This window comes from Natator depressus, chromosome 7 (genome assembly GCF_965152275.1).
Source record: "Natator depressus isolate rNatDep1 chromosome 7, rNatDep2.hap1, whole genome shotgun sequence".
NCBI classification, from domain to species: domain Eukaryota; kingdom Metazoa; phylum Chordata; order Testudines; family Cheloniidae; genus Natator; species Natator depressus.
Window position 1 is genome coordinate 84,257,605 of NC_134240.1, and position 15,339 is coordinate 84,272,943.

The 15,339-nt window shown below is 43.2% G+C and overlaps 1 protein-coding gene across 1 annotated transcript; it reads left to right on the forward strand.

Moving 5' to 3' along the window:
- The first annotated feature begins 3,135 nt into the window (after positions 1-3,135).
- Positions 3,136-5,698, forward strand: DDIT4 (DNA damage inducible transcript 4). The gene is made up of 3 exons (XM_074959975.1): positions 3,136-3,285; positions 3,493-3,737; positions 4,310-5,698. The coding sequence occupies exons 2-3, from the start codon at positions 3,557-3,559 to the stop codon at positions 4,798-4,800; spliced, it is 672 nt and encodes a 223-aa protein (XP_074816076.1). The 5' UTR covers positions 3,136-3,285; positions 3,493-3,556; the 3' UTR covers positions 4,801-5,698.
- Positions 5,699-15,339: the final 9,641 nt, after the last annotated feature.

The window sequence follows — 15,339 nt, forward strand, 5'->3', positions numbered from 1 at the left end:
GTATTTAATGCTGTGTTGGTTGTCTTGCAATTTTCACATACTTTAATACACAGAAATTATAATTTATTAATTTATCAATAATAATATGCTTCCCCACAACCCCAAGATGTGTTCTGCAATGCTGTTTCCATTAACCTGAGAACCAGAGTTCAGTCCATAATCCCTGCCCTCCTTCATAGTCAACATCTTCAGCAATGCTAAGTTGTTCTATAGCTATGGTCCATAGCTAACCAGACAGAAAACAGCAGGGGCTATGACTCAAATGTTGTAACCTGGACTATCATTAGTATATAGATTTACAGACAAATATAGACTGGACAGGCAGTTACCTAAGACAGAAAAAAAAGTGGTAAGGGCAGCAAAATGCATGTGTGTGTAAGTAAAATCAGTATTCATGAAAGGTGCTGGATGAAGGATCATCACAAGTACTCAAGACTGAAGTCTTCAGTTTACCCAAACTACTGATTTGTAGTTCCCATTCAGTCCTTTGATTGTTGGGCCTGACAAGTATGCCCATGGTTACAGTGTATGTTGACCTCAAGGAACTGCACAGGGACCACCAACTCAGTTAATTGAGGCTACCAGACAGCTATCCAGGAGAAATGACTTTCAGCCTCTAGCAGCCTGCTATAGATTTGGTGAGCTATGTGGAGAGACAGCAAAATGTTTAATAACTGTCTACTGTCTGAATGAGGGCAGGTCAAGACCAACAGGTACCTCCAGTTAGTGTCTCATCTCATAGCAGCAGCTATGAACCTATGGAAAAAGACGTTCTGCTAACCAATTTAGAATGAAGGCACCTGTGATGAGCACACGGCACAAACCCCTCTACATCTGAATTTGGCTCTAGTGCTAGCAACACCGATTCTATATGCCACAGTGCAGACACTTCCTACAGCAATGGAAGGGTTTCTTCCTTCACTGTAGGTAATCCACCTCCTTAAGCAGCAGTAGCTAGGGTGAAGGAAGAAACCTAAGGCTTAGGTCAGCATAGCTACAGCGCTCATGGGAGCGTGCCACTCAAAATGTTACGTGTAAACCAGGCCTATAATGGGGAGACCTTGTGTGTAATTGTTTCTATTTACTTATGGAAATTATTTTACTGTTTTTCAATTTTGTTTTTCCTTGGTTTGTGGCTTTTTAATTAATTAGGTGGTTTGTTCCTCAATTTAGGTGGAAATGTTTATTCTTTTCTCCATTTTGTTTCAGCTCCCCCACCTCCTTCTTATTTCAGAGAGTTTATTTTCTTATTTTCAGAAATATTTTCAACAATCTGTGTATTGAATATGCTGGCATGGACTCATCTCTGTGGCCCTGAGATGTAGGACAGCAGAAGGGAGTGTGGCTCTTAGGCCAGAAAAGGTAGCTATCTAACTACATACACACTAGTACATCAATTCAAGATTTAAAGTTAATAATAACTAAAAGTATAATCAAAGAGCTCACAGGCTGTACTACACTTAGGTTTTAATCTGTGAAACTGAAGAAATCCTTGTCTTGCAGACTTAGACTGCGTCAAGCTTTAAGCCCTCATTTTAAAGGTTATACGGTTGATTGTTCCTGTTGTAGACTTGCTAGTTTCTCTCTGATGAAACGATCTGCTTTATTGCAGTCGCTGGGGATTTTTTCTCTCCAACCCGTTCCTCATGATGCAATTCTCCCAATCATTTACACAAAGCAGCCACAGCACTCAGGACGGACGCTAGGACCCCGCGGATGGGCTGCAGCTAGCGTCGGATTGTTTACCTAGAGTTAGCTTTATACGTGCAGAATTCACCGTGTCCCCTGAATTCCCATAAACAGAATTGCAACAAACAAATGAACTTATCGACTCGAATGATCAATAGCATGATCAGGCATTCAGCCCCTTCCACCATTCCCTCTCCCCCACCCCCACGAAAAAATCAGTTGACGTAAAGGAGGTGCAATAAACTAGTTTCTCAATAGGCTTTAAGGACTAAAAGTTAGGAAAACCATGTAGGAATGTCCTGACCTTGATTGTGCACGAAATAATCCTAGGCTGGAATGTGTAAGCTCAATGTACAGTTGGAATGGCACACGTTTATAGTGTGTTAGGGATGGGAAAAAATCTTTATGATTTCTGAAAATAAACTCATACTTCGCCTCTCTGTAAGATTGCATCAGAAACAGTTGATGAAAATTACGGTAGCATCTTTCGTGTTCAGTTGATTAATGGATTTTTATACATACCAATCCGAATTCATCGTATTCTTAAAAACGAACCCCAGTACTGAAACACCTACCAGCAAGGAGATTTTTATTCTTAGCCTGGAGTGGGTTGAACTGATTTTATATGAAGCGATCACTTGTCTTTGCTACAGCACCTAACAACCGATATTCGAAGGTTTCTTTCACGTTACAAATGGCTAACTATGAACACAGATCCCCTGTTTCTCCCAAACTGCCCGAAGAGTGTCCGTCTGAACGCGTCTTCCTTTGGAAAAATTATCCAGCAAGACAGACACAGCATGATAATGGGGGATGGGACGTGTGGGGGAGGGGCGGGGACACAATTAAGGTGAATAAAAGTTGGCTAAAGTAAGTAACACTTATTCTTCCTATCACCACCCTCAGCCTTTCAATCTCTACGGGCAAAAGGCACCCACTTGCGCTGGGTCCGAGAGTTAAGCTAGGGCTCAGATCCCCCAGCACAATGCAATGCGACTTTGTGTAGCCCAGTCTATAGCAGCTAGCTTACAGCAGACACGAGAGCCTTATGCTTTCCGCAGTGAACGAGCCTTTCGGGTGCACGGGCTCGCTCCGTGTCATTCCCCAGCCCAACCAAGCCCTGAGACTCCCTAATAAACACCCCCCCTTCCCTCCCCTTCTATCATGTCACTGCGCACCCCCAAGGTCTCTCCGCCTGCAGCTCAGACTCCATCCACAATGGGGGGCGGAGCCCCGGCCGCTGTCACCGGGCAGGAGAGAACGCTGCGAACGTGCGCCTGCCTGCCATTGGCCGAGCCCGCCACACACTCCCGGCTGGCGACTGGTGGCTGCGGCACTGGAGGCCGGGTCGGGGTTTCTGGCCGAGCCGGGAGGGGGCGGGGGCGGGGGCGGGGGCGGCTCCTGAGCTGTCTATTTAAAGGGCTCAACAAGCCGAGTGAGGGGGACACCAGCGCCGAGAACGGGGAGCTCGGAGCGTGCGTGGGCTGTTGCACAGCACTACCCTGGCCCTTACCAGCAGCCTCCAGTCATCCCCGGGAGCTTTCGACTACCTCTTCCCCCGCCTCCGGCTGCTCCCAGCCCGGACCCCGCGGCCCTGTAAGTATCGCGCTGGGATTGCCTTTCGTGTCGCTGCCTGTCCGGGACACAGCGCGCCGCTCCCTGTCATTCTCCCCGCGGGTTGTTTCGCTAGATGAGCATCGGTGTAACCCCCCCCCCCAAGTGTAGCCCGCCCCCATCGGTGTAACCCCCCCCCCAGGCCGTGCGTTACTGACTCTCTCTTTCTGTGCTGGCCTGGGATTGCAGGACTCGTCTTTTGTGCTGATCTCCGCGTCCCCACTTCCACTCCGGAGGGTGACCATCCACAGCGATGCCAGGCGTGTGGGACAGCTTCTCTTCCTCGCTGCCTCCCATTCCAGAGCAGAGAGAGAACCAGCCCTCACCCATCTTCTCTCGGGGAAAGAGCTGGCAGCAGGAAGTGCCCGATCGCTGTGTCCGAGCGGAGAGCTCCGATTGTGAATCCCTGGACAGCAGCTTGAGCTGTGAAGGAGGTACGTACTGTAGATTTGAGGACTGAAAGGTCATGTTCTTTAGTGTTTTGAGTCAAATTATAATGAACAATTGAGGATGGCATTATCCAAATTTAAGCAGGGCCCACACGTCCTAAAAAATAAAATCTAAGTTTTTTTTTTTCTAAACTGTGTCCAGTAAATATACTTTAAAACACAATTAAAATAGCAAAATGAATGTGCACTATAATTGTAATTCAGTAAAGCTAAAATACACAACGGGAGAGGTTTAAGCTTAATAAAAACAGTGTCCCATAAAACTCTAGCAGCCCTTCTCTCCCTATCCCACAATACTGTTGTTTATCACCTAGTACTGTACATTATTCTCTCACAGAAAAGCTGCTTCAGTTCATAAATTGATCAGTTTTCTTGCCCTTAACATTTGGTCCTTTGTAGCAACTTTTACTAGGGAAAAAGAACAGGAGGACTTGTGGCACCTTAGAGACTAACAAATTTATTTGAGCATAAGCTTTTGTGAGCCACAGCTCACTTCACAAAAACCAGCTTAATAAACTGGCCAATACTGACCTGCCTTCTTTGATTTTCATTCACAGATGCAGAGTACCTGGATGAAGTTTCTCTGCCAGACTTTGACTTGTTAAATGACCCTGAAGACGAGCTCCTATGTAACGATCTCATGAAACTAATCCAAGTCAGTCTGAACAAAGCCAACATCAATTCCAAGCGCTGCTCCAGACTTGTGATGCCAAGCCAACTCGTCACTCAAGTCAGCAAAGAGCTGCTTCACCTGGCTTATAGTGAGCCCTGTGGCCTGAGAGGTGCCCTCATTGACCTGTGTGTTGAACAAGGGAAGGGGTGTCACAGTGTGGGGCAGATTGCAGTGGATCCGAATCTTGTGCCTACTTTCCAGCTGACCCTTGTGTTAAGATTGGACTCCCGGCTCTGGCCTAAAATCCAGGGACTTCTTAGCTCTGGGACTTCTTTCACTCCAGGCTTCAGTCAGTCGCTGAAGCTGAGCACTGGATTCAGAGTCATTAAAAAGAAGCTTTACAGCTCTGAGCAGTTGCTAATAGAGGAGTGCTGAAGGCGCCTCATAGAGGAATAACCGATCATTACTCTTTAAACTGGCGTAGAGCACCAGGAGAAACTGGCGTGACAACTTACTTAAGTGCTTTGAAAAAGTGAACATAAGCTGGTTAAAATGTGGCAACTGTTTAGAGCCTCGGTTAGTTTGGAGCATGACTGTACAATTATAGAAGGAAATAGTCCAAACAGAGAGGGAGGGCAAGGAGGAAGCTTGCTGGAAAACAAAACTGCATCCTGCTTCCCTCACTCTGAGTGGGCATAGATAGCAAGTGAGTGCTAGCTTTAACCTTTCAGTGATTGTAGGACAACTTTTTATTGTACTGACTTCTTCAGTTAGTCTTGTGACAGTGCTGATGCCAGATGCAGCAGCAGGGCTGCTTTGGGGGTAGACAGTCTCCCTATTCCTGGCTGATTTTTTTTTTTAATAACAAAATACATTGTAATCAATGTTGGGTTTTTTTGCAGGGGGAGGGTGGTGCATGTGTATGAGTGAATGGTGGTTAAACTTAGGTCTAATGGGACCAAGTATATGTATTTGGATCAAAGATGATGCTCCACTACTGACATTAGGGCAGCTATATATAGACTCCAAGGGAATGCAGAAGCAGGAGTTGTTGGGTTGTTGTCATCACTTCATATTTTTGATGCTTGAAGAAAACGCTGCTGGGAGCTGCCTACAGCACTCCAATACTGCATGCCAGAGGGGGCGGTGTGACGTGATGCTCGGATGAGGGCAGGCACCCTCACAAACAACCTATATGATATGCCATGGAGTGCTTCTGTTGATTACAGTTTACATTAATACACTTGATGTTCAAGTGCAAGCCTTTCTATGCAATTGTATTGTTTTTTGGTGTGTTTTTTACTTTTCTAATAAAACCTTTCTAATTAAAACGAGACAAGCTGTCGGTTTCTCCTGTTTAACATATCTGAGCAATATCATTTTAAAGGTAGTGGACGCTTCCCCTCACTTTGTAGGTTTAGAGTATCTTGCATCAACCATGGTGAGGGCCGTGTCCTGCTTTACACACACAGTAGTACCTTAATCCATTACCAGCAGCACTGATTTTTCAGCAGTGCTACTGAGCATGAGTAAAGGTGGCAGAATCTGCTTCTTAACGTAGCTCAGACACCCATGTGTCTGGCATTTTTGGGAGACATTTCTCTTTTCCTTCTGCCTGCCAGGATTCTTGAACTGTGTGGTCCCAGAACTATGTGCCTCAAGTTCCTCAACCATCTGAAATAGTAAAGTATAGTATTAACGAGACGTACAATCATGTCAATTAATTTCTAATTGCAGGACATTTAAAATTGATAGAGGTAAATCACTCTAGTGAGCAAGCACAATAACGAAAAGCTAGTCCTAGAGCACCCACATGAGCTCTCACCATAGAAGATTGGTGCCTGCCACTTTAGGGAAGAGCTTATGACAGTATTAATGCTCCTAGAGCAGTGGCATAAGAACATGATGCTCTGATTTCAAGCTTATCAGTAACAAAGGGATAAAAAGCTATTAAAAAACATCCTGCTTCTGCCTGAGGCAATATACCCACTCCCCTTCTCTTGGCAGTTCTTAGCCATCCTAAATATTTTCATTTTGGAAATACCCTTCACCCATAAAGATACAGTTGTAGGGAAGACTTTTTTTTTTTTTTTTATGTGTTTAAATGTAGCTCTACATAGGGCACTTCAGACACAGCACGGATTCATTTGTCTTCTGGTATGTCTAAACTCACTGAAATCAATAGGATTACACCAGGGATGAATTTGTCCCAAGATCACTCCTCCAAGGAGCTTAAACTCTACATTAAAAGATAACACCACCGATCCTGAGAAAGGAGGAGGAGGGGACACATTTCTTGAAACAGGAGTGAGGTTAAAGAAAGCTGATAGTTCCTGTTGTCTAGTTTCATATATTTCTGGTTAAGTTTATATGACTGGGTCTTTTCTGTCCCTCTTATGAGGATTACTTCAGCTCCTAGAGAGATTATGAAAGGAATCTCAGTCTATTGGGATCACCACAGCTGACTGATGTCCTCTGTTTCTAACAAAATATTCTAGTTGAAGTCCATGGTGTTACCTAGTGAGGCAACTGAGAAATAACACGCAAGATTGTATTTGTTTTTTTGTCAGACAGCCCAAATTTCACATCATGTTAGTGTCTGTGTGCTGTAGCATGGGATAGAACAGGGATAGGCAACCTGTGGCACGTGTGCCAAAGTCGGCATGCGAGCTGATTTTCAGTGGCACTCACACTGCCTGGGTCCTGGCCACTGGTCTGGGGGGTTCTGCATTTTAATTTAATTTTAAATGAAGCTTCATAAACATTTTTAAAACCTTATTTACTTTACATACAACAGTTTAGTTATATATTAAAGACTTATAGAAAGAGACCTTCTAAAAATGTTAAAATGTATTACTGGCACGCAAACCCTTAAATTAGAGTGAATAAATGAAGACTCAGCACACCACTTCTGAAGGAAGAACAGGAGTACTTGTGGCACCTTAGAGACTAACAAATTTATTAGAGCATAACCTTTCACTTCTGAAAGGTTGCTGACCCCTGGGATAGAAGTTTCAGTCTCTATTTTAGTCCCTAGCATTGGGGAGGCAATGTGCTTTCCCCTTGGGGGAAACACATTTCTCTCAAATGCACCTTCTGAGCAACACTGAGGGCTCAAGGGGCTGTGTCCATCCCTCCTTAAAGATGATCATGACAGGAAGCCTTTGAAAGAGGGTGGTGCAATGAAAGATTCCTCAGGATCCTATTTCCCCATTAAAATACAATAGTCACAATACAGAAAGGGGCATTAACTGAGCAAAATTCTACCCTAACTTACACCCAGTAAGTGGCATTGGGTATAAATCAGGCTATAATGTGGCCTATAATCTTTAATAGGTTACGATTACTTTCAAGAGTAGCTGTAGCAAATAGCCATCACATTTGGCAACCTGATTGTCAGAAATAGATGCCATTTTTTTCTTAGCAATGTAAACTGCGCATCTATGGCTCAGATATCGTCAGTCTGGAGATAAGGATTTGGGTTAGTTGATTTGTACTTTACGTCTGGCTGGTTCTTGAAATGGGAGGTGAAGAGTTCAAATGGGCCACAGCCAATGGACTGTAAGCAGAAGAAAAGATGCCAGAATAGCCACCAAGAGAAAAGACAGAATCACAGAAAGACAAGTTAGGTCATTCTTATCTTTATCCCCTCCTCCAGTGCAGGATTGTTGCCCACAATACATTGTCCAGTGCTTTGTCCTTTGATCCAAAGGCATAAGACCAATTGCATAAGCCTACAATTATAACTCAAAAATCTTGCACCAGTGCATACATTAAGTTGCTTGACAAGTTAAGAGCTAAGCAAGATGGATCAGGTACGGGATGAAGAGGATAGAACTGGTTAAAAAAAAATCCATTTTTGTTTTTTCAATGGAAATTGGCTTTTTCAATTAAAGGGGAGTTTTCACAAAAAAGTCTGTTTTTGACCAAAAAAAATTGGATTTTCATTTAAAAAATTGGGGAATACTCCCTGTGTAAATTACTACTCAGTGTGAGTAAGGGTGGCCGAGTCAGACTCAAAAGCAATATCAGAATGCGGAAATTTAACATTGCTTTTAAAGGTTTTCAAACAGTTGTCGTCCCACCCCGACCTTTTAGTAGCTTGGCCCCTCCCCTTTGATAAATTCTTAGGCGTTAGAGGGGTCCCTCAAATGTCTAAGGAGCTTCTGTCATTTTTCCAGAAGCAAAATATCCACACTCTGGGATTCTGAAGACACAAACTTCTGAATGGGTTCATAGCACACAAAATACTAAACTGAGGAAAACAAATCAGGTGGCTCTTGGCTGCAGCAAGCAAGAACAGAGTGTTAGGTAATCAAAAGCCAAGCAGGTCTTGGCAGGAACCCAGGAGGCCGTGCCATGCAATCTGAAATGGACATTTCTCACTATGGAGAAGAAAGAGGATACAGGTAGTCCAAGCCAAACACCTCATTTCTATGTCATCAGCTGCTGACTCCTAGAACAGCCAATGGATTAGCAGCCAAATCATAGGGGCCCAGCCACTAGTTCATTATTCAGGATCTACTGCAGCAGGACCTACCCAATGTTGCATGAAACCACGTCAGATTTCATGAAATAGTGGGACAGAAATGAGGCCATGACTACACTAAGGGTATGTCTATACTACCTGATGGATCGGCAGGCAGTGATCGATCCAGCGGGAGTTGATTTATCGCGTCTAGTCAGGACGCGATAAATTGACCCCCGAGTGCTCTCCCGTTGACTCCAGTACTCCACCAGAGTGAGAGGTGCAGGCGGAGTCAACAGGGGAGCCTCAGCAGTTGACTCACCACAGTGAAGACACTGTAGTGAGTAGATCTAAGTACGTCGACTTCAGCTACATTATTCACATAACTGAAGTTGCATAACTTAAATCAATCCCTCCCTCGCCCCCCCCCCCCGCCCCAGCCAGTGTAGACCAGACCTAAGGTAGCTTTCCTGGTATAGGAACGGGGTATACGATATCGGCAAAGCACTCCTAGTGTGGACGCAACTTTACTGGCAAAGATGCCTCCTGTACCAACATAGTAAAACCATTCCTAAACAAAACAAGCTATTAAACAAAACATGCTGGTAAAAACACAGCTTTGCCAGTATAGCAGCATCTACGTCAGGGACTTCTGCTGGAACAGCTATGTTGGTCAGGGATCACACCTTTTCTCACCCTGACTGACCTAGCTATGCTGGCAGAAATCGGTAGTGTAGAGGTGGCTTGAAAAAAGGATATGTTTTGCCAAACTGTGTTAAAAAGATTGGTCCCTATTGACTTCAGTGGGAGGTTTGCTAGAATAAAGAGTAGAGGATTGGGCTCTGACTGAAAATAAGGTTGTACCACTGTACGGTGCAATCTTAGCAAACCAGTAATCACGCTTGCCTGAATCACGATTGCTTATTGCTAACAATAGCCAAGCCAGCAGGCCATACCGAATCACTATTGCTTATTGTTAAAAGTAGCCAAGTCAGCAGGCTGTAAATTGGCCATGCAGCGGCCCTAGCTTAACCAAGGCAGGAGGGGAGGAGGTTTGGGGTGCCACAGAAAGGGCAGCTTGACTCCATGTCCTTCCTGCTAAGAATGTTGAAATTGCTGATATATGTATTTTAGAAAAACAAGAAGTTTGTCTATATGTGCCCTCGGGAATGTGTCTGGCAGGGCATCAAGGTATGCACACTGAAAAAAACACATCTGGTTAAACTGATGATCAGAAGGAAACCTCTTGCTTGACCTTTAAAAACTGCTTGTTTAGCAAGTTTTCTTTAAGTCATTGTATTACTAATGTACAAGTAAGGGGGGAAAGTTTGAGGTAATGGACTCTTCGGGAGGGTTTCTTCAGAGACACTCCCTCTGGATGCATCTTGGGGTCTCCACCAGCAGACAGAAGTTTGGCCTACAGAAGCCTGTTGCTGTGCTACTCGAGAGCCACTCTCAGCTTTGGTAATTATCGAGGGTTGGGGGTGTTTTACTAACCTGTTGCGGACATGTGTAAGTGCTTGAGACTAAGTAAAGTTTAGCTTAAAGTGAAAGCACTCTTGTGTTGTCCTGTTTGTGCCAGCCATCTATCGGTCGGACGGCCGTATCTCCCTTGATTTATTTCCTGACACCACCTCACACAGCGTAAAAGTTACCAATAGCTTTGGGTTGAAAGAACCGCGGGTAACACCACTATACGGGTATAAATAAAGTGATACAACCCCCCTGGTGTGGTTGCTATTATATCCATATAAATGTGCTTATACTGGTATAGCTCACTCCTATATGGGAAGGAGAATAAGTTCTACCAGTATAACTGCATCCACACTAGAAGTTGCAGCAGCATATCTATGGATGTTAAAAAACAAATAAAATAGAATAAAAAAATCACCCCCAAACAACATAGTTATACCAGTACAAAACCTGTGTGTAGACCATGCCTAAGGGGAGAATACCCTGTAAATATGGGGAAAGGGGCCCTAGGACATACAATACATTTTTACAGTCTTCTTGCAAAAGATTTTTAATTCTGTCTGGAGTATGGTGGATTTATCTCTATTTTCTTACATGCCCTTTCCAAAACATCTGAGCCTTCTCCTCACGATTTCTGTAGTGCTATACCCGGGGTCTCTGATCCCTGTTGCTAAGACAGGACATGGCATATTTAAATCCAATGTCCATGGCATATAGAAGAGATTCCCCTTTGCCAAAAAGCATACAGGTAAATGTAGCTAATAATGGAACAGGCATATTGAACAGCTATAGTTTCTGTGCACCCGAGTAGAATATTAAGAAATACGCAGGGAAATCCTTTTAAACAAATACCAATTAACCCTTTGCCAGTTTCCAAACACAGACATCTATTGTTCCATGAACTGGAGCAGTTCATGGGGGGAATCAGCATATTACATCCATCTGCTAAATAAACTTTCAGTTTACCCAAAAGTAAATAGAACATTTACCTTAAAACCACAGAATACCTTAGAGGGACACCAACATCTTGAAATCTAGTCATTCAATTTTTAAAAAGGGATTATAGTAGTTTCAGGTCCTAAACCTGCCCCAGTTCTCCTGATAACATTTGTGGTTTTATAATCACATTTTTAAACGTTTCCCTCTACCCCGCTGCTATGTGAATGACCCCCCTCACACAACAGAGGAAAATGACTATACACAAGAAAGCTCACCGTACACAAAGTTCTGTCAAATGCACAAAGGAAACAAACTAAAAAAAAGATCACCCCCACCCCCCACCAACTTCTTTCAGAAATAATCACCTTAGGTGTTACTTGTGACAATAGCAGGTCCAACATTCTCAGACAAAAGTATGATTTTTAAAGTAGTCTTTTAAAAGAAGAAGTCATTTTGTCTCAGTGAATAGCACTCTTAGCCCTGGCTGATGGGTTCAAACTGGACTTGACCTTATATTCAATTCTCATTTTTAGATATTTAACACCTTGGAACCAGGGCTGTACCTTGTATTGTGTCTTATCCATTGCAGAATACACAGCTGGCATGTGGAGCCAGATTTTCAGAAAGAGCTTGCAAGATCTATATATCAAGCGTTCAGCACCTACAACCCTTCTGAAAATTCTGGCCACAGTAAATAATAATGATAGTAATTCTGACACTGCAGAATTTGGGAAAGGATGCTATACTGATAGGCTTGGCCTGCACTGGTTCCACCAACATTAGCAATGCTGCGACCCCAAGCATAAATTGGTGTCCAGCTCCCACCTGAATTTTAAGCACTGTGTCAACCTTTGAGGTGCTTTCCTGTCGATAAGCCACTGAGCTGAGATTCCCTTTGTAACTGCTAGAAGGGGTGGGAGGAGGGGAGAGATAAGTGCTCCCACTTTCTCCTTTTTCCTTCCAAACAGCAGCTGTAGGGATATAGCATCATTTACACATCCCAATCTGAACACTCCCCTTAGTCTTCTGCTCAACTGTGCAGGTGACAGATTGTGTGCAGCATTGGATAAGAAAGACAACAGCCTCTGGTGAAACAAGAGAGAGGGACTTCTGCTAGTGGTGTGGGTGGGACAGTGGTGGCTAGTGCTGTGTCTACCCACTATGCCCAGAGGAAAGAGGACATGTTGCCTTTTCCCCCTTTCGATAAAGAGATTGAAAGTGCTGCCTCACAACTTCTCTATAGTCTTCTCCCTCAAAAATGTAGCATCCAAGGCTATGTGTGAGCTCATAGTTATTGCTGCATATGTCTGCATAGCTCTTGCACTACTAATATCTAACTCCCTAAAGCTCTTTGTGATACCTTCATGAGAAGTTGCTGCCTAAAACTAAATTCTAATCCTCTATGTGAAGCTACCGTAGAGATTTAACAGTGTTCACTCTGTTCTCTCATTGATTCATAGATTTTTACGGCTAACAGAGATCGTTATGATCATATAATCTAACCTGCATAAAACAAGCCATAGATCTCACCCAGTGATTCCTGCATCAAGCTCAACTTGTGACTGAATGATAATATTTCCTTTAGAAAGACATCCAATCTTTATTTGACAGGAGATTATTATATATATATATCAGTTAGGGATTATATATGGCAACTATTGCTAGATTCTTATCAGACACAGAGAATGAAAGAACTATTAAATACTGTAAATAGATACATAAAAAACCTTCAGAGAGACCTAGCCCATCAGTTATGTAATGACTGATGACAACATGAAAATTCATAAGAACATATATTATTGTCTCGGGCCTTCATTCATGATTAGTAATCCATTGCATGATCTGATGATTTATGTAGATGTGTTAAATTTGACCAACCTGGCTGATATTGACAGTGTATCTGGAAAACAGATATGATTAAAATCAAGATTAACTAGACAACCTGTCTGTATGCCTATGATGGGACTGTGTATTGTGAGCTAAACAAGGCCCTGCCTAAACTCTGGTCGAAACTGCATACTACAGGTCTGTGGTTTTACAGTTTTTCCTTTCATTGTTTCACCCATAGTCTAGCCAAGTCTATCGTGCAACTATTTACCAGTAAAAACGTCTATCTCTGTGCTATGCACTGCACTACAGCAGGGGCTGATACAAAGATGCCTGCATGCCAAGAACAGGTACAATATCACCACCACTTTCTTTTTGAGGCTCTCTTTCAGAGCAGTGGGGATTGAGGATGGAATGTTTTGCCTCAGTTTTGATTTTTCTGCCTAAAGGCACTTAAAGTATTTCCACTTTGTGTGTATTTGTGGAAGGGAAGCTATTCTTGGTGGTAAAGAACAAAGGAGAAACAGTACGGAAAGTGGATGGGTCATTAGCAGAATAATTTTTAAATAGAGGGCTTCTGTAAAATGTTTTAAGATATGTTTGCTGAAAGCAGTTCTCAAGCCAATTTCTTCTTTATGGTCTTTGCCATTAGGTATGTTTACACAGCACTCTGGAGCAAACCTCCCAGCTGGGTGGACAGACTCAGGCTAGTGGAGCTCCCGCTCGCGCTTTAAAAATAGTTGAACAGGCAAGTGCTTTGAAGTTGCAGCTCAGCCTCTAAAGCCTAGGGAGGGAGTGCCCCAAAGAAATCATTCATCCGTGTTCACTAAAGGAGTCTTCAGCTTTAAGGAAACTTAATTGTGTGCACTAAATATATGGTGCATGGTTGTGTTGAGGAGGGAATCCTTTTGGGACTATATCACCCCCCAACCCTCCAAGTTTTTCAATTAATCCGCCTTCTCTTTTTATGGGAACGACATGCAGCTGCCCCGTGGGCAGCAGTGCTAGTGCAGTCTCCTCCAGCCCTGTGACACAGGCAGGGAGATAAATGGCTAGCACCAGCTGCTAGTGAACCTGAGCCAAGAACTTTGAATACAAAATATGAATGTCTGTATGTGTGTGCATGCCCTCGGAGGAAAGCAGTTACTTGCTTACTTATAGGAGCATTCTCTTCTGTTCAGGTAGAGTGAGCAAGCCTCCCATGGGTATTAACTGTCCCCAGTACACAGGTTCCTTCATTGTAAACAAGCAAATGAGATGCCTTTTGGGTGGAGTGTAGCCCATCATTCTTAAAGATTCTTCTCCCTCTCAGACAATTAAAGACTTTTTTAAATTAACTGACTTTTCCTTCTCCAGGGGTTGTATTTCTTTGCCTCCTTTTTATTGTTTTGCACACCACAACGTATTCTGTTTAGGTGAGAGTGCCTATTCTACAGTGAACAACTGTGCTACAACTCATTCATTATTAACGCATAGATCAAGGAAGTTCTTTGCTTGAGTCTACATTAGTCATTATTTGATGTACCTGTGTCATATAGCTGCTTCCTCCTCCTCTTTTCAAACTAAACAAACAATCCTAGTATCTCAGGAACAGGTTTGGTCTAGTAAGGAACCATAAACTCCTGAGTTGCAATTCTGGCTTTAACACAGACTCCCTCTTTGGTCTTGGGCAGATCACTTAACTTCCCTTTCTCAGTTTCACTGTCTGTAAAATGGGATAAACCTCCATATCTCAATAGCTGTAGTGAGGATTAATTCATTAATATTTGCACAGCACTTTGAAGATGAAAAGTGCAATATGAGTGTTATTACTAACTACAGAGTATGCAATTCTTTTCTCCTGTGCCTCTAATCAGTGCATTGTCCTTCTCTGGACTCTAATTCTGTGTTCTTTTAGATATGTGATCAAAAACTAAAAGCAGGACTCAAAATGATGATGATGATGATGAATGTCAATATATTTTTCCATCCATTACCAAATACCCTGGTATAAAGTTAAATCACAAAGTGCCACAGGAATGAGAAGAACAGTGTACTGTATTTGATATTCAACTGCCTATGGATCTCATAGACAATTCTGGCACCTTAGGATCAATAACATGCAATGGCAATCCAGTCATTATCCCTATGCAGGGCAACCCTGAGTGAAGGTGCCATAGGATCCAATACAACTGCACGTCACCAATGGACGAAGCCCCTGAGCTGGCAGCATCTTCCCAGGCCAACTGAACGAGTTTAAGGCTGCTTTGTGACACCAGAACACTGCA